The 20,661-nt window shown below is 59.9% G+C and overlaps 3 protein-coding genes and 1 long non-coding RNA gene across 7 annotated transcripts; 3 read left to right on the top strand and 1 right to left on the bottom strand.

The window, feature by feature from the left end:
* The first annotated feature begins 8 nt into the window (after positions 1-8).
* RFNG (RFNG O-fucosylpeptide 3-beta-N-acetylglucosaminyltransferase) lies at positions 9-5,430 on the top strand. 3 transcript variants are annotated; one of them, XM_049860123.1, is made up of 9 exons: positions 9-375; positions 479-586; positions 829-877; positions 1,378-1,480; positions 1,574-1,727; positions 1,974-2,062; positions 2,136-2,301; positions 2,612-2,697; positions 2,799-5,430. In XM_049860123.1, exons 1-9 carry the CDS (start codon positions 112-114, stop codon positions 2,863-2,865), a joined length of 1,086 nt encoding a protein of 361 aa, XP_049716080.1. In that variant the 5' UTR covers positions 9-111; the 3' UTR covers positions 2,866-5,430. The 3 variants fall into 3 exon arrangements, with proteins under 3 accessions (XP_049716080.1, XP_049716081.1, XP_049716082.1); XM_049860125.1 differs by having other exon boundaries at positions 198-375; positions 508-586; positions 2,799-5,429; XM_049860124.1 differs by lacking the exon at positions 479-586 and having other exon boundaries at positions 2,799-5,428.
* A 7,393-nt stretch (positions 5,431-12,823) lies between these two features.
* Positions 12,824-15,250, top strand: LOC126062954 (carbonyl reductase [NADPH] 2-like). The gene is made up of 8 exons (XM_049861024.1): positions 12,824-13,311; positions 13,763-13,860; positions 13,967-14,121; positions 14,210-14,252; positions 14,337-14,436; positions 14,542-14,606; positions 14,875-14,992; positions 15,147-15,250. The coding sequence occupies exons 1-8, from the start codon at positions 13,011-13,013 to the stop codon at positions 15,248-15,250; spliced, it is 984 nt and encodes a 327-aa protein (XP_049716981.1). The 5' UTR covers positions 12,824-13,010.
* Positions 13,762-16,733, bottom strand: LOC126062955 (uncharacterized). Its single transcript, XR_007514181.1, has 3 exons — positions 16,270-16,733; positions 15,141-15,754; positions 13,762-13,848 (listed from the first exon to the last, which is right to left on the bottom strand). It is a non-coding gene; the product is annotated as an uncharacterized LOC126062955 (long non-coding RNA).
* A 353-nt stretch (positions 16,734-17,086) lies between these two features.
* On the top strand, positions 17,087-20,265 carry DCXR (dicarbonyl and L-xylulose reductase). Of its 2 annotated transcripts, none has more exons than XM_049860415.1 (8): positions 17,087-17,199; positions 17,286-17,383; positions 17,882-18,036; positions 18,158-18,200; positions 18,275-18,374; positions 18,460-18,524; positions 18,608-18,725; positions 18,823-20,265. In XM_049860415.1, exons 1-8 carry the CDS (start codon positions 17,148-17,150, stop codon positions 18,924-18,926), a joined length of 735 nt encoding a protein of 244 aa, XP_049716372.1. In that variant the 5' UTR covers positions 17,087-17,147; the 3' UTR covers positions 18,927-20,265. The 2 variants fall into 2 exon arrangements, with proteins under 2 accessions (XP_049716372.1, XP_049716373.1); XM_049860416.1 differs by having other exon boundaries at positions 18,872-18,959.
* Positions 20,266-20,661: the final 396 nt, after the last annotated feature.

Here is a 20,661-nt window from a genome sequence, read left to right as displayed (position 1 = left end):
GAGGCCGCGGCTCTTAAAGGGTCCGCCGCGCTCTCACCTGCGGCTCCGGCCGTGCACGCCGCGCCTGGCGCCGGGGGTCGCGGGCAGCCGCCGGAGGTCGCGAGCGGCCTCATGAGCCGAGCGCGGGCGGCGCCGTGCAGGGCCTGCCTCGCGCTCTCGGCGGCCCTGGCCGCGCTGCTGCTGCTGCTGCCGCTGCCCCGTCTGCCCGCCCCGGCCCCAGACCCGCTGGCCCCAGCCCCCGCCGCGACCCTCCCCGGGCCTACCGCCGGCCTGCGCCCCGACGATGTCTTCATCGCCGTCAAGACCACCCGGAAGAACCACGGGCCGCGCCTGGGGCTGCTGCTGCGCACCTGGATCTCCCGCGCCAGTCAGCAGGTCGGGCTCGCCCCGGGCCCCCGGCCACCCCTGGCTCCGGCCACCCCGCCGTCCTGGCCAGGCCGCGGACTCCCCTGTCCCCTGCTGTGTCCGCCGGATCTAGGTCCCGAACCGCGAACCCCCACTTCGCAGGGCGGCCCCAGTCTCTGAGCTCACCAGACCCAGCGCGCAGACTACCGGATCAGCGCCCTCCTGGGCCACAGCTCAGCCGGTACTCTGGGGGGGTTCTCCCAACCTACCGGCCTGAGACCTGAAGAGCTTCTCCAATGATTCAGGCCTAGGGCCAAGCTGCCATTTAGGGGCGGCAGGATGACAGCCAGCAGTGGGCATCTGAGGGCACCCCAAACACCCCAATAGGCTCTCTCTCCTGAGGTGCCTCCCCTACCTGTTAGGCACACTGCACCAGGCCCCTGCATGGTGGCCCTAGGTGATCACAGGCATGTTTCCCACCAGACCTTCATCTTCACTGACGGAGATGACCCTGAGCTACAGCTCCAGTGGGGTGAGTGTCCCCAGCCTAGCTCTGCCCACGGGATCCTTCTGCACAGGGTTTCTCCCACCCCTAGAGAAGCAACAGCCTCACTGTGTTCACTGTGTTCCTTCTACGGATGATAGCCCCAGGGAGGCAAGTGACCGCCCCCCGCCCCCAGGATCACAGCTGGCAAGGGGCAGAGCCTGGGTACCCACCAGTGGCCAGCCAGGTCCCAGGACCCTGCTCGCCGCCCACCATGCCGTGTATCTTGCCTGCCACTGGCTGACTTCCAGGGCCTCAGACCACATCCTTCCCAGGCTAGGGGGCGAGGGTCTCTCCTCAGTCATGTTTTCCAGTGGGTTTCCATTCATGTGTTCTTAAGCAATGGCCACCTGCTTAGATCTCAGAGGTCACCAATGGGTATAGCTGAGAGAGGGCTAAGCAAGGCTGTAGTTGGACCCAGGGCAGGAGCCTGCCCTGCCCTCTCCGTGGCGGTGCCCACCCGTGTTCCCCCTGTCTCTGTGTCGCAGGCAGTCATGTCATCAACACCAACTGCTCAGCCGTACACAGCCGCCAGGCACTCTGCTGCAAGATGGCGGTAGAATATGACACGTTCATCGAGTCGGGGCGCAAGTATGTGAGGCCTCATCCCACCCTGGGGTGCCCATTTGCCTTGGCCTGGTGGGTGGGGTTTGGGCGTTCACTGGAACCCTCTCCACCGCCCAGGTGGTTCTGCCATGTGGATGATGACAACTACGTGAACCTTGGAAGCCTGCTGCGGCTGCTGGCCTCCTTCTCACCCAGCCAGGACGTGTACCTGGGTCGGCCCAGCCTGGACCACCCCATCGAGGCCACTGAGCGGGCCCCAGGGGGCGGCACTGTGAGTGTCCCAGGCCAAGGGTGGGGCGGCCACAGTCAACAGGTGGAGAAATGGCTCAAGCTAGAGTTCTGCCTGACAGCCGGGCTCAGGCTGGAGTCCCACGGCAATGGTGGGCAGTACCTCACACCCCTGAGGGTGATCCTGGAGCTCCCAAGGGGCGGCCTGAGGAGGACATTGAGAGCTCTAGGAGACGTCGGCGCAGAGCCCTAGGCCTGGCAGCCCTGACCCCAGGCCCCCACCCCACAGGTCACCACAGTCAAGTTCTGGTTTGCCACTGGTGGGGCTGGATTCTGCCTCAGCAGAGGCCTTGCCCTCAAGATGAGCCCGTGGGCCGGGTAAGTGGGGAGCAGGAACTAGGCCAGGTTGTGGGGGAGGGTGCCGGGCAGCACTGATCCGCCCTGCTCCCAGTTTGGGCAGCTTCATGAGCACGGCTGAGCGGGTGCGGCTCCCGGACGACTGTACCGTGGGCTACATCGTGGAGGGGCTGCTGGGCGCGCATCTGCTGCACAGCCCACTTTTCCACTCACACCTGGAGAACCTGCCGCAGCTCCCAGCCGATGCTGTGCTCCAGCAGGTACGCTGCCTTCCGCAGATGGCTGTGCCTCGAATCCTCATCCCAGGCTACCGGCATCTCCTCTCTTCCCTCTTTCCACTCTGTCGCTCCTCCACTCCTGTCCCGTATCTGGTGCCAGCACCCCTCTAGCTGATCTCCTCACCCTTTGGTACTGTTCCCACAGCCTGGCCCACCAGGGCTACCAGGCCCCTCCAGGAGGGGAAACTGGGAGCCAAGTAGCCTCTCCTGGCTGGACTCTGGACCCAGGCAGAGGCAGGGTGGGCCCTGAGAAGGCAGCTCCCCTCACTTTTCTACTCCTGCCCCGCCCCAGGTCACCTTGAGCTATGGGGGTCCAGAGAACCTGCATAATGTGGTGAATGTGGCCGGAGGCTTCAGCCTGCAGCAGGACCCCACTCGGTAAGCAGGCAGCTGTGGGATGGAGGAGCTCAGGCCAGCAGGAGTTCAGGTGGCAGCAGCCCCACTTCCCACAGCCTGACACCCACTTCCTGCCTTCCCAGGTTTAAGTCGGTCCACTGTCTCCTCTACCCAGACACGGACTGGTGCCCTGCACAGCAGCGGGGCTGACTGCAGCCCCTTGGTGACCCACAAACTCTGACCCGAGTGCAGGCAGATGATGTTCTGTCTGACCTCCACAGTGTGGCCAGTGGGTCACTCACTGTGCCAACCATTTGGCAAGGAGAGGACAGCACGTCCTGCCTGAGGACTGGCATCTCGTTGATCATTTGGCAATAAGAGGACAGCATTTCCCACCTGGGGACGGGCACCGTGCTGAACACTCAGCAATGGGAGGGCAGCGTGTCCTGCCTGGGGATGGGCACTGTGCCAAGCATTTGGCAACAGGAGGACAGTGTGTCCCGCCTAGGGATGGGCACTGCACCAAGCATTCAGCAACAAGAGGGCAGCGTGTCCTGCCTGGGGCCAGGCTCTAGTGCCACTCGCTGCCCTGAGAAGGGAAGGGAGGGGCCGCAGAGCCCTGGGGGGCACCCAAACAGGCCACCACAGGGGCCAGCACTGTGCTCCCAGGGTAGGCTGAGGCCACGGTATCCTGCTTCTTACAGTGGCTCTGCCCTGGGACAGTGCGTCCACCTCCCACCCCATCTCCCCAGCTTGCTCTGGGCCTTCCACCCCCCATGGTGGGTCCCAGTGGGTCCTTCGCCCATATCACCCTTGTCTCCAGGCCTCCCTGGCACGGCCCCTCTGCTCTCTGGATTCCTGCCCAATAAACCCTCTTTGAGCTCCGCAGTGACTCACTTCCCCACTCTCCAGCAGCCCCCACAGCTAAGGCAAGAGGGTGCAGAGGTGGCTTCAACTGCTGGACCCAGTTGTCAGGGATCCTCACTGGCCCTCTGGGGGACCTGCCCCCAAGGAAGGAGGCCCTTGAGCGGCTCGGCCTGATGCATGCCCCCTCAGCCTTAGTCTGCTGTGGCCTCCTCTGGGGATGGATGTGTTCCCAGCAGCCTTTGGGCCAGGCCTCTCTCTCCACTTCGGCTTCCTCAGCCTACCTTAGTCGAGTTAGGTACAAAAAGACACAGGAAAATACAACCCACAATGAGGGGAATAATTGAGGAATCAGAACTCTATCAGTCTGGGTCCAACCAGAAAAAAGAAACCACCCAGTAACTTGAACAGAGAAAACATAAAGAATTTTCATCTGTAACGTGGTTGGAGAAAGGAGGAATTGTTTAGTAACAAACAAGGAACACTCTGAAGAATACAGGACTAACAGGTATAAAGACGTATAAGTATTTGCCACCCGCAGGGCTGAAATAGAGTGCCAGAGAGGACACCCCCACAGGGCTGAGACACAGGCCTTGTTGGAAGGGGACGGCCGGGGTCACTGGGTCGCAGCGAGGCAGCTGTGGTGCTGGACATCTGCCCTCTGGGGTGCAAGGGAAGGCTGTTCACAGGGAGGTGCCTTCCCAGAGACACTCCTGCACAAGTGCCGAGACAGGTGCAGGAAAAAGCTGCTGCGGAGCTGGGCCTGGGAAGCCTCTATGCTCAGGAGCCCACACGCTGTAGAAAAGGGGATCCACCAAGGCACATCGCAGTCAGATTGATCCAAGCAGTGAACAAGGGAAAAGCTTCAAACCCAGAGGAAAAAAAAACATGTAGCAAGAATCAAAGGAAAAAACAACAGCTTTTTTTATCAGAAACACCACAAGCTGGAAGTACTAAAAAAGACAAAAATACCTCATCAACCTAGGATTCTATACTCAACCAAGTTAGCCTTCGGAAACAGACTCATACAGACAAGCTGAGTTTCCCACCGACAGAGCCACACCACAGAAAGCGCTGAGGGAAGTCCTTCAGGCAGAGGGAGACAGACGCCTGAGGTGGCCACACAGGCCTGCACAAAGGCAGGAGGTTGTCACCAGAAGTGCTGACTGTGGGGAAGTGTGTACTTTTTCTTATGTAACTCTTTAAAAAATAATTGGCTGTTTAAACAAAAATAATGACAGGGTAATATGGGGTTTATAACAAACTTAGTTAAGTGTAGGACGGTGTCACAAAGTCCTGGGGATAGGAAGGGAAGTTGTAAGGCCCTCGGGCTATGCTGAAAGTGGGGGTCTGTGATAAGCTGAAGAAGTAGACAATAAGCCCTAAAACGACCACTAAAATAACACGGTCATATTGAACAAACGGGCAACAAAGGTAAACGGAATCCCACTTAAACCCACCTCTCTGTGGAATGTCACTGGTCCTGCTCCTCCCAGCAGCTGAGAGGCAGAGTGGGGTGGCTTACACGAGGACTTGCAGGTGGTAGCAGGGAGTACCAATCTAAGGGGGTGCCAAAATCCCAGTAATGAAGACATAGACATATTTTTTAATTGTGTATTAGGTGAAAGTTTACAGAGCAAATTCATTTCCCATTCAATAGTTCATACTTAAAGTGTTCCAAGACATTGGTTTCATTTCCCACAATGTGTCAGCACTCTCCCCATTTCTGTCGGAGACAGTATTTTAATGCAATATTTAAAAAAAAAAATCAAACGATGCAAAAATGCCCATGATGAACAAAATACCAGAATTTTAAGTCAGGATCCGGGTTACTGTTTCCTTCTGCATCAGTGACTCACCGGCATTGTTGCTGGTCTTGTCCGCACTGTCCACCTCCCGGGTACCCTCCCCAGGCCAGACCTAGTGTACTGGCTATGCCTTAGGGCCCAGTTTACAGGTGGAGAAAGTGATGCCCTGTGAGGTCCCGGGCCCTCCAGCCCCCCAACCCCAGGTTGTGGGCAGGGTTTGCCCTCGAGCCACTGCACTTTTCCCGGCTCTGTCCACCTGGTAAGTCAAGGTCTTGCTTTCCAACTTGAGTGCCAGGTGCAGGGGGTGGGGGGCAGGTCTTGGGAGAAGGAAGCTTGGTTTTGGGTGCCGGCACTGAGGTAGATGTGGGTCTTCAGTTAGCTTGTGGGGCCCACAGAGCACTGCCAAGGGCCTGCCTGGGATGCTGTCACCTGGCCCACGGCAGGAGGAGCCAGGGGTCCACTGTCCTGCTTGGCTAAGCACCAGAGAAAGGGGCTGTGTGAAGATAGCCAGGGCTACTCACTCACACAGCACCTGCCTGCCTCGTGGGGCCCTGCCGGTGGCCTCGGCTGAGCCCTGCAGGATTTGGGGTAGGAAGGAAGGAGCAGGATCTGCCCCATGGCCTCAGGACCCTGCAGTCCAGCTTGCCAAGGCAGAGCATTTGCAGGTGTCTTGTCTCGGGTCATCTCCTTAAAGAGGGAAGGTACCCCACTGGCAGAGACGGCTTGTGAAACAGACAGGATGGGTCCCAGCGTGGCGGCCCATAGCATCACGCCAGTCAAAGTCCGCAGTGTGAATGACCCGAGAACAGTGTACATCGCAGCCCCCCAGCAGCCCTGGGGGTAGTAGAGGACATGCCTACGTCAGCCCCACCCACCTCTGGGGGGCAGAGACGCAGCCCTCTAACTTAGTGGGCCTCAAACCCCAACGCTGCCCAGGTGCCTTTTCAGCTTGGTTTAGGCACCAGGAGAGTGGACTAAACCTTTTGGTTAGCAGCCAAGCACTTAAGAGAGTGGATTAGCATGTGCCTAAAGCCAGGCTTCCACCAACCAGAGACTCGGTCTCAGCTGATGGCAGAGCGTGAACTAGGTGTGAACGAGCCCTCTCCTCTGTCTGGGCCCAAACCCCAAGTCCCCAGCGAGGGGCTCCAGTGCCAGGAGCCTGTTCAGTCCCCAGGGTCACCTGGCCCTGCGCATGTGCTGCAGTCCTCAACCACAGGCGTCTGGGCGGGTGCAGCCCCCTCCTCTCTGATGCCATTGGATCCCTGCCTCAAATTCTGACCTCTGCCCCCTCAGCCCAGAGCCCCACAGGCACTGCTTGGGCTCCCCATGTATAGCAGGAAGCTCTCCCCTCGTGGGTCTCCATCCCCTGGGGTTGCAAGTCTTGTGCTGCCTGTGCCACCTGTCCCTGGAGACAGCTGCCAGGTGTATTTTGGTGAGCTTATGGGTTCTGCTGCTAACCCATTGGTGGTTGGAACCCACCCAGTGGCTCTACGAGAGAAAGACCTGGTGATCTGCTTCCGTAGAGATAACCCTATGGGGCAGTTCCGCTCTGTCACGTGGGGTCACTATGAGTCGGAATCCGCTCTATGGCACCTAACATCAGCATGGCTATTTTCGGGGACGGCTGCGGGTACCAGGCACAGCACGTGGCTGCAGCACGTGACTGGAGGCAGCCGTCTGAGAGGTTTGCACACACTCCAGTGCCTGCAGAGGATGGAGCCACCCGCCTCCATCTGCTTTCGGCTCCTTCCCCTCTGCACTGGGGGGCCCAGCAGCAGCAGCCCCTCCAGGACCTGCCCAAGAGGAGGAGTGGTGGGGAAGAGTCTGGCAGGGCCAAGACAGCACCTTGTCTGAGCTGGGAAGACCCTGAGGGGCTGCTGGAGGGACGCCGTCCCAGGCTGGGGCTGGGCTCCTGCAGGAAGATTGGTGGCCTGGCCATTGAGGGGGGACCCCAAACTCAGGGCCCATGAGTATAGGGGCCCTGTGCCTGAAAGCTGGGGTCTACTCCTAGGAGCTGTGGACCACTTCCAGAGGGGAACCTCAGTGCCCCCACAGGTGAGGTGGGTAGGTGGGGGCAGCTTTCTAGGAGGGAGATTGATCCCCCTACCCCACTGTGGCCCCCCCCAGGTCTAACCCTGGGAGCTGCCGGGATTTTTTTCCAGTGGCATCACCTTACACCTCCCACGGAGATTTTGTGCCTGGTCACTGCAGCTCTAGCCCTGGCCAGACCCTCCACCTGGAACGGCTTAGCCTACAGCAAAGGCACCCCCTGCACCCCCTAATTTCATGTGCGTGGCTCCTCCCGCCTTACGCCTAGAAGAAATGGGCCCCTCCATGCAAGGGGATCTGCAGGCCGTTACCTGCCAGAGAAACTGTCACTCCCCTGGGTCCTGGGGGTGACTCAGACCTCTGTTGTGCCTCTGGGACCCAGGAGCCTTGAGGATGTGGGGTCCCAGCGCTCTAGCCTGGGCAGGGGGAGGACCCTATTACGGCCACAGACCCTGGCTCAGGGGGAGACATGCAGCCTGACCCCCTGGCACTTGCTCACCCCAGGACACTCCAGCCATCTCCCCAAACTCAGCAGAGTGGGCTGGGACCCTCAGGGGATGATGGGATGCAGCCTGTGTGCGTGCATACGTGTGTATGTGATTTCTACTTGTGAATGTTCGCGTGTATCTGTGTGCCTCGTATGCATGCATGTGTCCACGTATCTCCATGCATGCCTGTGGACATAGATGTGCTGTGTCTCCATTGCTCCTTGTGCACATGTGTCCATGTGTCTTCATGCGTGAATGTGTGCACGTGTGTGTGGGGTCACCATGTGTGCCCTGTGCAAACATGTATGCGTCCATGTGTGTCTGTGTGTGCCTTGCATGCACATCCATATGCGTGTGTGTGTGTGTGAGCCCAGGTGTGCACACAGGAGAGAAGAACCATGGCAACCAGTGTCGGGAGTAGGTTTTCTTATCCTCCCAGCGTCCCCTGGGGCCTATGCCTCCCCCAGGAAGCCCCTATGGCTGTGGCCCCAGTGGTGCTGTGAGGTTCTTGTGCTTTCATCTCTAATTTATAGTTTCATTGCACCTGTGTCTAGGAAGCTCCATGGGACCATGAGTCCTGATAATAGTCAGAATGACAGAGATAAGGCTGGAGCCTTGGAGGCCAGCCAGGCGTCCACACGGGACTTGGTGGCCAACAGAGGCTTTTCTCCCGTTATCTCAGACCCCGCCCACACTTGTGCTCCATGCTGCATCCTCAGCTCCCTGGGCTGGCCACCATGGCCGGCTCCCTCTGCAGCCCTGGTGCCTGCTGCTCGCCCCTTGTCCAGGGCATGTGCCATTCACTCACTCATCACTCATTCGACGGCATGTGCTGAAAGCTCTCTGCCTGCGTTGGGGGATGGCCATGAGGAAGCAGCCTCGCCCTGGGGGCTCTCGGTCCATGGGGAGGGGCAGAGAGGGTGAGGATGAGCCAGGGCAGTGGTGAGGGCACTCTGAATGCAGGAGTAGGGGGTGACTCCTGGGCAGAGAAGGCCTGTGCCAGGGCAGGGGGAGTATTGGCCTGGGCGGCAGCCCTGCAGCTAACTGGAGCCGCCGTAGTGGCCAAGAGTAGCCACAGAGCTAGAGTCTAGGCCCAAAGAGACTCCATACCCAGGCTCTGTTGTGAGGCCACAGGGGGCAGGCAGGGCCCAGCATGGGGCACAGAGGCCACTGAGGGGCCTGGCTGTGGGAGAAGGTGGTAGGACGTGAACAGTAAGTGGAGTCGAGTTGGCAGCCTGGTGGCCACAGGTGGCCAGTGAATGACAGGGAAGGGTCTGGAACCAGGCAAGGCTCCAGGCCGCTGCCATTCAGGAAGGAAGGCCAGGTTGGGGACTGTAGGTCAGGACCCGAGTCTCCGGTGTCAGAGTAGGATTGGAGCCCTTCACTCCTCATGCACCTCCCTGTGCCCAGAGCTTCTTGCATCCCAGGGAACACCTACCCATGTTTGGAGCCAGACTTTGCTCCCAGTTTCCATGAACGCCCCCTCCCTGCCATGCTGTGTTTGGGGTCAAAGGAGTATGGCCATAGGCCATGGCTGCCCTCTCCTCCCAGATGCGGAAGTTTCCAGGTGGCTTCAAGCCGTCCCTGCCCAAGGCCAGCTTCAGAGGAGCCCCGTTGCCCAGCATCCCTGGCACACTGGACGCCCGTGGAGGCTGTACACCCTGCACCCCCTACGTCCTCAGCTCTGCTGGGGCAAGCACCCTGAGCTGGCTTACTCCCCCAACACTGTCCTCCCATGACGCCATGTGGCCAGTGCACAGCCCTTCCCCAGGGGCTTCTCAGACCCTCCTATCCCAAATCCCTGCTCCAACTGCAGCCCCTCCCACCCCCACTCAAGTGCCCCCTGTGGGCCAGAGGAGTCCGGATTCAGGAAACTTTCTCAAGGGCCCTCTCCATCCTAAGAAACCCAGAAACAGGAAAAACAGAAAAGGAAATACAACATCTCATCCAAGTGACCACAGAGGGAATTTGAGAAGGAATCTTAGCAGCTTATCGGGAAGGGCCTTTGTCCCTGTAGCCCCTCCCTTAGAGACAGGCTCCATCGGGGGCAGGGGCTTTACCTCACCCCTTGTCACATGCACACACACACGTGGACTCACATGTATATGTGGACACACGTGTGCACACATCACATGCTTATGCATATGCAAACACATATATTGCATGTACATTCACACATGCAAACATGCTCACCCATGCACACACATGCACTCACACACACCTGCACATGCACACACATATCACAGGCACACACAAGGCAGTTATAAGCCATTGGCCCGCTCTTCAAACCCTCACCTGCTTCACAGTGGTCTCCTGAGTGAGGTCCCCCACCTGGCCTCACCCATCCCAGGTGCACCTTGATCACGTGGCTCCATCCTCCGTCCTTCTGGATCCTCAGATCCCCCACCCACGGGAGCAATGCCCATGCAGTGTCCTCATCCTGCTGTCCTGGTCAGGTCTCCCCACTTCAGGTGTACAGTGGCCAGAAGTGTGCAGACTGGTTGTGGACACTGGGTGTGCATGCTTGAGTGTATAGGTGTGAGCCCTACCAATCCCACCACAATGCAAGAAACCAACTAAGTAATGAAGAGTTGGGGCTGGAGTAAGGAAACTGGGAAAGAGTGAGCGCAGACAGAGGGCCAGTGTAGACAAAGGGGCGAGTGTAGACAGAAGGTGAGTGTGGCACAGGTGTGAGTGTAGACCAAGGGGTGAGTGTAGATCAAGGGGTGAGTGTAGACGGAGGGGTGAGTGTAGACAAAGGGTGAGTGTAAACAGAGGATGAGTATAGACAGAGGGTGACTATAGATGGAGGAGTGAGTGTAGACAGAAGGGTGAGTGTAGACAGAGGGTGAGTGTAGACAGAGGGTGAGAGTGGACACAGGTGTGAGTGTAGATGGGGTGAATGTGGACAGAGGTGTGAGTGTAGACTGGGGGGTGAGTGTTAACAGAGGGCGAGTATAGAGCAAAGGGTGAGTGTACCAAGGGGTGAGTGTAGACAGAGGGTGTGTGTAGACCAAGGGGTGAGTATAGACAGAGAGGTGAGTGTGGACCGAGGGTGAGTGTAGACCGAGGGGTGAGTGTAGACAGAGGGCGAGTGTAGACTGAGAGTGATTGTAGACAGAGGGTGAGTGTAGTCAGAGGATGAGTGCAGACAGAGGGCTGAGTGTTGACAGGGTGAGTGTAGACGGAGGGGTGAGTGTAGCCGAGGGGTGAGAGTAGACAGAGGGAGAGTGTACACATAGGGTGAGTATACACAGAGGGGTGTGTGTAGACCTAGGGGTGAGTATAGACAGAGGGCGAGTGTACACAGGGGGTTGAGTGTAGACCATGGGGTGAGTGTAGACAGGGTGAGTGTAGACACAGGAGTGAGGGTAGACAGAGGGTGAGTGTAGACAGAGGGCTGAGAGTAGACAGAGGGGTGAGTGTAGACAGAAGGGTGAGTGTGGACAGAGGGGGAGTGTAGACAGAAGGTAAGTGTAGAAGAAGGCGAGTGTAGACAGAGATGTGAGTGTAGACTGAGGGGTGAAAGTAGGCCAAGGGGTGAGTGTAGACCGAGGGGTGAGTGAGGACAGAGGAGTGAGTGTAGACAAAGGGGTGAGTATAGACCAAGGGGTGAGTGTAGACAGGGTGAGTATGGACAGAGGGGTGTCTGTAAACTTAGCAGTGAGTGGAGAGAGGGGTGAGTGTAGACAGACGGTAAGAGTGGACAGAGGGTGAGTGTGGACAGAGGAGTGAGTGTAGACAGAGCATGAGGGTGGACAGAGGGGTGAGTGTAGAGGGTTAGTGTGGACGGGGGTGAGTGTAGACAGAGGGTGAGTGTGGACAGAGGGTGAGTATAAACAGAGGTTGAGTGTAGACAGAGGGTGAGTGTGGACAGAGGGTGAGTGTAAACAGAGGGTGAATGTAGACAGAGGGTGAGTGTATATTAAGGGGTGAGTGTTATCCGAGGGGTAAGTGTAGATCAAGGGGTGAGTAAGAATAGAGGTGTTAGTGTAGACTGAGGGTGAGTGTAGACAGAGGGCGAGTGTCGAAAGTGGCGGAATGTGGACAGAGGGTGAGTGTGGGCAGAGGGTGGGTGTGGATTGAGGGTGAGTGGATAGAGGGTAGGTGTGGACAGAGGATGAGTGTGGAGAGAGGGTGGGTGTGGACAGAAGGTGAGTGTGGAGAAAGGGTTTGTGTGGACAGAGGGTGAGTGTAGACAGAGGGTGCATGTGGACAGAGGGTGAGTGTGGACAGAGTGACTGTGGACAAACGTGGTGAGGACCCTGCCCTGGGACAAGAACGCTTGAGACGGAGGCAGAGCAGCACCAGGAGCCTGTGAAAGCCGGCAAACAAGGGCTTTAGGAAGAAGCCCAGCAGCTGAGGAAGGCCAGACCAGCAGGTGAGACCGAGTGGCAGTGGCTGTGGCGGAGAGGGAGGGCGGTGGGGGATGGGCAATGTCCCATCCGTGGGTTTCAGGGGCAGGTGATGACGCAACAGCTTCTCTCAAAAGTGCTTTTCTGCAAAGAAGAGCAAAGGTGGTAGCCGGGGGGGGGGGGGGGGGGAGGTGCGGCAGGAGAGGATTTGGGGGTTTTCCTTTTAGAAGGAAATGGACTTGGAGAGGATCCAGAGGGAAGGGGTGCAGAAAGCCAAGCCCTGGGGAGCAGTGTGGGGGTGAGAGGTGGGGGAGCATGGGTGGGCTGGGAGAGCATGACATGCCCTGGACCACCCCTAGGGGCTTGCAGAGGGCCAGAGCAACGGACTATAGGGGTCTAGTTGGTCTGCCCTACTTGGCCCAGGAAGGAACATGGCAGACCCTGGCTAATGTCCACTCAGGAGCATTACAGGGAAGCTGGCAATGCCAGAGATAAATGACCCCTGTTCCCAGGGGTTTGGCTGCCTGGGCCTGGAACAGCCTGGAGTACCTTGAACTGTTGGGGAGGCCAGGGCTCCTTTTCTGGTAAAAGCGGAGTTACTGGGTAATGCTTCCGTCCAGGCAAGAAAAGAGGAAAAACAAAATTCCATCACCCTGCAACCTCCCTTCATTACACAGTTGACTGTATGAACACCCACTCACACATACTCACATACACCCAAACACATACACATATGCGCACACACACATACACATATATGCACACTCCCGCACACATATATATAAACAAACATGCATCCACACTTTTTTATTTCTTCTCCAAGATCCAGAGGGAGGCCTGGACGGTGCCTTATGGGTACAGGCGAGAAGGACTGCCCCTTGGGGACTCTCAGCTTTCCTATGAAGGAGCAGAGAAGGTCTGTGCTGTCTGCCCCACCCGCATGCCCTCAGCCCTCCCTCCGTCTGTCACCGCCAGCCCAGGGCTATAAATCTAGCTGCAGCCTGGGTCCTGGGTTCCCAAGGAGGCCCAGAGCCAGCATGATGCAGTTGAACTTCAGTGGCCTACGGGCCCTAGTGACAGGGGCAGGAAAAGGTGGGTGTGAGTGGGCAGGTGGGCTGCAGATGGGGCCTGTGTGGGACAGTGAGCAGACCCATCCCACATGGGGCCAAGGGGAGTCACTGTGTGCCTGTCACAACCCGACCAGCAGCCTCTGTGCCCTACCGGTTGGGATGGGACAGCAGCCCCTCCCAGTGAATGCAAGACCACCCTGAGAGTGGTGAGCTTGCCTTGATCCCAGGGAGGCCCCCAGACCCAGCCTGGCAGATGGGGGTCCAGCCCTCTTCCTTCGGGCCCAGTGGGAGGGAGCTGCCGTTGGGGGCTTCCTTGGGCTGCATTTTGCCGGCAGGCTGAGCCTCCAACTCAGACTGCTATCCTGGGCCCTCCATCTGCTCCTGCTGCTAATTTCTTGGCTGTTGGGGCTGCAGCCCCCTCCCCTTCCCAGCCTTACCGATGTGGGGCCTGTGTGATGTGGGTGCCCCTACAGGGATCGGGCGGGACACAGTGAAGGCGCTGCATGCGTCCGGAGCCAGAGTGGTAGCAGTGAGCCGGACCAGTGCGGACCTGGTCACCCTGGCCAAGGAGGTAGGCAGTCACTTGGCCTGAGCCCCCCCTCAACCCCCCCAAAGACCCCAGTGTGCCCACTGTGGCTAGGCCTGCCCTCCACTGCCCAGCCACTCTCCCCCCACAGTGCCCTGGCATTGAGACCCTGTGCTTGGACCTGGGCGACTGGGAGGCCACAGAGCAGGCTATGGGTGGCGTGGGTCCCGTGGACCTGCTGGTGAACAATGCCGCCGTGGCCCTGCAGCAGCCCTTCCTGGAGGTCACCAAGGAGACCTTTGACAGGTGGGAGGTAGGGACAGCAGGTTGGCGGGGCAGGGGATTTGAGGTGGCCGCAATCCTCTGACTGGGCTTCTTCCATGCCCCCCACCAGGTCCTTCCACGTGAACCTGCGCGCTGTCTTCCAGGTGTCCCAGGTGAGCTGGTGGGGGTGGGGGGGCATGGCCCAGTGGGGAGTGTGCTGGGCAGGCTGGGTGGGTCAGCAGTTCCCTCTCTTCCAGATCGTGGCCCGGGGCATGATTGCGCGTGGAGTGCCCGGCTCAATAGTCAACATCTCCAGCATCTTGGCCCACGTTCCTTTCCCTGCTGTGTCCGTCTACAGTGAGTCCTGTGTCCACTGTGTGCAGGAGCTACCAGGCTCCAGGGCTGGGCCACCGTGCAAGATCTGCACCCCAAAGAACCCTCAGTTCTGCCCTCCCCCTACAGGCTCAACCAAGGGCGCTATGACCATGCTGACCAAGGCCATGGCCTTTGAACTGGGGCTGCACAAGGTGGGCACGAGGGCTGCCTGAGGTAGGCCCTGGGCTGGGGCAGGGCTTGGGAGCAGGGACTGGGGCCAGAGCTGGAGCAGCCACATGAGGTGGGAGAGGGAGTGGAGAATGAACACAGGGGAGAGGGCAATAGGCCTTGGAGCCATACAGGCTCTGGGCAGTGGGGTCAGGGTTGACTGAACAGTGAGCTCAGCTCTGGGGGCCATGGGGGTATGAGGGCTGCTTTGGTCCCATAACTGAGGCCACACCTCCCGCCCCTGGGCCCCAGATCCGGGTGAACTCTGTGAACCCCACGGTGGTGCTGACGGCCATGGGCCAGAAAGCCATCCAAGACCTGGAGTTTGCCCGGAAGCTGAAGGAGCGCCACCCCCTACAGAAGTTCCCAGGTCAGGAGCACTGTGGGGTGCCCGGAGCAGTGGTGGGGCAGGGCCAGCCAGCAAGCTGCCCTGACCCCCATCTAACTCTCACCCCACCCGCACCCTGACTCCCGACCCTGCCCTGACCCCTGACCCTGCTCTGACCCCCGCTGCCCACCTGCAGAGGTGGAGGACGTTGTGAACAGCATCCTGTTCCTGCTCAGCGACAGCAGTGCCTCCACGAGCGGCTCTGGCATCCTTGTGGATGCTGGGTACCTGACTGCCTAGAGCTTCAGCCCCAATCCACCCCACACCTGCTGCCCAACCTGCCTGCCCCATCTAGCCTGTCCAGCCTCAAATCCTGTCCCCGAGCTCCGCACACAGCAGGCAGCTGCCCTCAGACCCGCCCCTCTGCCCTCACTGCCCCTGCCTCCCCACCCCCACCTGTGTCCAGGCTGTGCAGCGGTGAAATTTGCCGAAATAAACGGAGGCCATTCTCCCAGAACCAGAGCATACCGGAGTCCTGGGGGGGCAGGTAAAGCTTGGGGGGGGGGAGGGGACAGATGGGGGGATGTGTCACCTTCCCAGAGTGATGAGGACAGATCCAAGGCCAGCCCGAAGTCACCGTGGCCCCGCCTTGTGGCGCCCACCCTCCAGCTCCTCATTCCCTGTCGGAGAGGATAGGGGCTTCAGCTGTACCTTCTGGCCCAGGGCTGGGACAGCGAGTGCCCTTCTGGGAGACTGGAGTATGGACTGAGGGGGCAGTCAGTGGGACTGGCCCAGGGCTCAACCCTGAGGAGGGGGACAGAAGGGGACATGGGGGGCCTGCAGGCAAATGGAACCTGAGGGCACACTGACCAGGGAGCAGGGCCTCCCAGGAGCAAGGGTTGACTGGAGCTGGCTTGGGCTGGTCTGTGAGGGTCCCTGGGCAATGGAAGGATTGGGACCCCGCCCTGAGGGCATATGGTCAGACACGCCTTCCTGAGGTACAGGCTGGGGCTGTCCCTCCCTTGGTCTCAGCAGGCAGAGGGCAGGGTCCTGGGTTAGGAGCAGAAGGCAGAGCCACAGGCGGCCAGGGAGTGGAGGCTCCACCTGGCCTCAGATCTGCCCCTCCTGCTGCCCCTGGGCACCCTCGCCTTCACCTTGACCACCCCTTGGACCCAGAGCCCCAGGTGAGCCCGGGGCCCTGCAACCACCAACTGCCCAGCCGCAGGAGGTGCTGAGCCGCGGCTCTCGGAAGGCCCCACCGCTGCCCGGGACAGAGCAGCTTGACGTGGGGCTCAGTGACCGCGCACGCGCACGCGCACCTGCGCTCTGGCTGGCCGCCCGCGCTCCGCTGTCCCCGGCGGCCCCTTCCTGTCCTAGGCCATTCTTTGCAAGTGCTGCCGGCCTCCTGGTGGCCTCGGACGGCTAAAGCACAGCTCTTGCCCTCTGAGACCCCGAGCCGGGCGGTTGCTCTGAGAGGCCGCGGGACCCACTCCCAGGTGTGGGGCGGGGACAGGCGTTCTTCTCAGAAACAAAACAAGAAACGTTAGCCCTGAGCTTTCCATTTCACGCGTAAAGCCCCAGGTTCCTGGCATTAACTCCCAGATATGTCTTTCGTAATAATCTTGGCAAAGAAGAAATGCGCTTCCGGACGCCCCCGCTCTGAGTTTGAAAAACCTCGCGCAGGGCAGTCAGCGACCTGCCCCGTTCCCGGACACGCCTATTCATTTTGGCCAATCGCACTCGTGGTGTGTGTGTGGGGCGAGCGGGAAAGGGGGGGGGGCTGTATTTGCATGACCCCACCCCCAGGGACGCACGTCGCCTTCCGATTGGCCACGCCGCCCCGCCCCGCGACCCGCCCCACCTAGCGACCTGCCCCTCCACCCCTCCTCTCCCGCGCACTCGCCCTCGAACACGCCCCCCCATTTTGGCCATTGGCATTCGCGAAGGTAGAAGCTCGATTTGCATGGTTCCGCCTCCTCCCCGCATGTCGTCTTCCGATTGAAGGCACCGTCTCACCCCCACGCCCTTCCTTCGACCACGCCCACTCGCTCCGACCAGTCAGTGTGGCGGAGAGGTCGCTATTTGCATGGTCCCGCCCCCCGCCTCGCCCCCCCCCCCCCCCCCGCCCGCGCCCCACCCTGGTCACCCGCACGGAGCTCGAAGTCCAGTCCCGGCGCGCAGGCCAAGACGCACCACCATGGAGCTGGGGCTCGCGGGCCGTCGGGCGCTCGTCACCGGGGCAGGCAAAGGTGGGCCCGGAGGGCGGCGGCGGGCAGCGGCGGGCGACGGCGGGCGGGGAAGGCGCACACTGAGCCCCGCTCCCGGCTTCCCGCAGGCATTGGGCGCAGCACAGTCCAGGCGCTGCATGCGGCGGGCGCTCAGGTGGTGGCCGTGAGCCGCACCCGGGCCGACCTGGACAGCCTGGTCCGCGAGGTAGGCGCCGCCGGCTCGAGGCTGTCCGGTCCCCTGCTCGGAGGGAGGGCTGAACCGGGCCGGGGTGGGACTGGAGACGGCCACCCCGCCCACCCACCCTCCCATTCTGGGCGCCAGGGCTGGGGCTGACCAAGGACCCTCAGCACCCCCTCCCCAGGGGTAGAGAGGCCCCCTAAGCTTGGAAGGAGGCAGAAATGGCTGTGGAGCAGGCTGGGGCCAGGGTGCTCTGACAGGGAGGAAGTTGACTTGCTGCAGGTGCAGCCAGGCGCCTGGTCAGTGGCCCTGGGCTCACCCAGTGGCCAGGGCCATGACACCTCCCCTCCCGCCTCAACCTCCTGGGGTCTGGTCTCCAAGAGGGCAGCTGGCCCCTCTGGGACCCCTAACCCCTCGCCTGTCCAGCTGAAAGATCACCCAGACCCTGCCCCTCCCTCAAGTGGCAGAGGCCCAGCTGTGCCCTTTTGTGGGCATGGTGCCCCTGCTAGCTGCCCACCCCCACAGTGCCCAGGCATTGAGCCCGTGTGTGTGGACCTGGGTGACTGGGAGGCCACGGAGCAGGCGCTGGGTGGCGTGGGTCCTGTGGACCTGCTGGTGAACAATGCTGCCGTGGCCTTGCTGCAGCCCTTCCTGGACGTCACCAAGGAGGCCTGTGACATGTGAGTCTGCTGCAGGAGCCCTGGGGGGCAGTGGCGTCCTGGGGGGAGGAAGAACTCCGGGGGAGGGGCTGCCCCTGCAGCAGTCCCGGGCCCTGACCAAGGTCTGTCCCTCTACCTCCAGGTCCTTCCATGTGAACCTCCGTGCTGTCATCCAGGTTTCCCAGGTGGGCTACCCTGTAGGCAGAAGCAGGGACTGGGGATGCCCCGTGTCGGCTTCACCCTCCCTCTGCTACTCCAGATCGTGGTCCGGAGCCTGATCGCCCGGGGAGTCCCAGGTGCTATTGTGAATGTCTCCAGCCAGGCCTCCCAGCGTGCCGTGACCAACCACAGCGTCTACTGTGAGTGAGCCCCATGTGCCCCACCAGCTGAACGCTGGTGCCCCCCAGCATGCGGCATTGGGCTCCCTGCCGCCCCTCCCCACAGGCTCCACCAAGGGTGCCATGGACATGCTGACCAAGGTGATGGCCCTGGAGCTTGGGCCGCACAAGGTGAGCTGGCCAGGGAACCTCCCACCCAGCTTCCATGCCCAGGGGCACCTGGCCTGCCTCACTAACCCGTCTGCCTCATGCAGATCCGCGTCAATGCGGTAAACCCCACAGTGGTGATGACACCCATGGGCCAGGCCAACTGGAGTGACCCCCAGAAGGCCAAGGCCATGCTAGACCGCATCCCACTGGGACAGTTTGCTGGTGAGTGGTGGGATAGCCGTGGCCTCTTCCTTCCCCAGGTGAAGGGTGGGAGGAAGGGCCTGGGTGGCCCCCTTCATCTGCCCTGTCCCCACCCCAGAGGTGGAGCACGTGGTAAACAGTATTCTCTTCCTACTGAGTGACTGCAGCGGCATGACCACCGGCTCCACCCTGCCAGTGGATGGCGGCTTCCTGGCCACCTGAATGCCTCCCCAAGCCTGCCTGGTCCCAGGTGCTGAGCCCGCCCCGCTCCCCTGCTCCCTCCAATAAACACTCTCTTCCCTCTTCATACTGGTGCCGATTCCTAGGCTTCTAGCAAGTGTCCAGGAGGTACTGGGCTCAGGGCTGGGCGTGGGTCAGGTCCACACAGGGAGGATCCCATTCCACTCATGTTCCAGGCCAGGTGGGCGCCTGGTTCCCATACCTGGCTGACTTCCTGGCAGAGGCGAGGAGGCAGAGGCTTTAAGAAGGATGGCTTCTGGGAGGCAGCGGTGAATTTGGCCTTGGGGGGAGCCCTGATGGTACAGTGGTTAAGAGCTTGGCTGCTAACCAAAAGGTCAGCAGTTCAAAGCCACCAGCCAGTCCTTGGAAACCCTACGGGGGCAGTTCTTCTCTGTCCTATAGGGCCACTTGTGAGTCAGAATCCACTCAACGGCAAAGATTTTTTTTTTTTTGGGGGGGGTGTGGAAGTGGTGGAGCGCTTCTAGGAGTCCAACAAGCACCGGCTCGGGGCGTGAAACTCCAGCTGAAGCTGGTTGAGATTTCTCCAAGTTAATGAGTAGGAAAAAGTAAGACAGTGAAGGTGTGTGGGCCAGAACGTTTGTCAGCGACTGAGCTACATCTTTATGATCAGCAAATAGTTTTTGAATGCTGGCGGAGTGTTTGATCGACTTTGTGTGCTGTTTACAGCGTTAACAGCCCTAGACTCAACACACTTAGGTTTAATCAGAATTAACTTTTTTCCATCAGTTTCTTAAGTCTAGATGATAAAACAAGAATTCCCAGTTAATAGCATTTGCCAATTCCCATAGTGTAAATAATGGCACTGTGCATGACTTCAAGCCACCAATTTGATGTCACTGAAGTGAGGTTGGAGTAAGTGCAGCAGCCATCATTCCATGGCATCTCCACCGTACATGTACCCTTGACAGGGGTAACCTCAGGGCACAGATGACAGTAACACCAACAAAAATAATTAGGAAGGGGTGAGCTTTGACTATTCCGTTGTTATGCAGTTTTTCTCCTATTTATATAATTTAAACTTTAATAGTGGCTACGGAACAACTGGCTAGCACCCATTCCAGACAATTTAGCAGTCGGCTCACCAAACCAGTATGAGCTGGATCCAGCATGAGTATGTTCTGATCACGTGCCTGTCCGGAGTGGTGCCCTGTGGCCTCCGGAATGAAGTCCGAGGCCCTAGACTGGCTTCCAGACCCTCCTGGGCCCCACTCAGGCTGACCCTAGCTCCATCCCCCACTATTCCTGATGACACCTGGGCCCCACTCAGGCTGACCCTAGCTCCATCCCCCACTATTCCTGGTCACACGGCAATGCCGACTGCCAGACCACTTGCCATTGCTGTCTCCCCCGCTGTGCCTGTGGGCCAGCCCCGCCTGGGCTTTGGGGCTCCGTGAGGCCTGACATGGCAACGGTGAGGTGTGTAAGTGGCCAGACTTGCCCTGTATGCCCTCCCCCCGGGCCTTGTTGAATATGGGCCAAACACACCCACTCCTGCTGTGACCTGGGCTGTGTCCTCTGGGAAACTGAAGCAGCCCACCAAACTTTCTTCTCTCTTGCCCAGAGCATGGGGCCAGGCTCAGAGAGACTCCCCTTCAGGGAAATCATACCCCGAGGTGCTGTTGTGTGTGCTGCAAAGCACCTGGGGTGGGGGGGAGGGTGAGGGGGGCAAACACTGAGGAAGGCAGGCAGTGTTGGT

This window comes from Elephas maximus, chromosome 19 (assembly GCF_024166365.1).
Source record: "Elephas maximus indicus isolate mEleMax1 chromosome 19, mEleMax1 primary haplotype, whole genome shotgun sequence".
NCBI lineage: Eukaryota > Metazoa > Chordata > Mammalia > Proboscidea > Elephantidae > Elephas > Elephas maximus.
The sequence above is the reverse complement of the archived record's forward strand: the minus strand, read 5'-3'. Positions and strand labels throughout refer to the sequence as shown.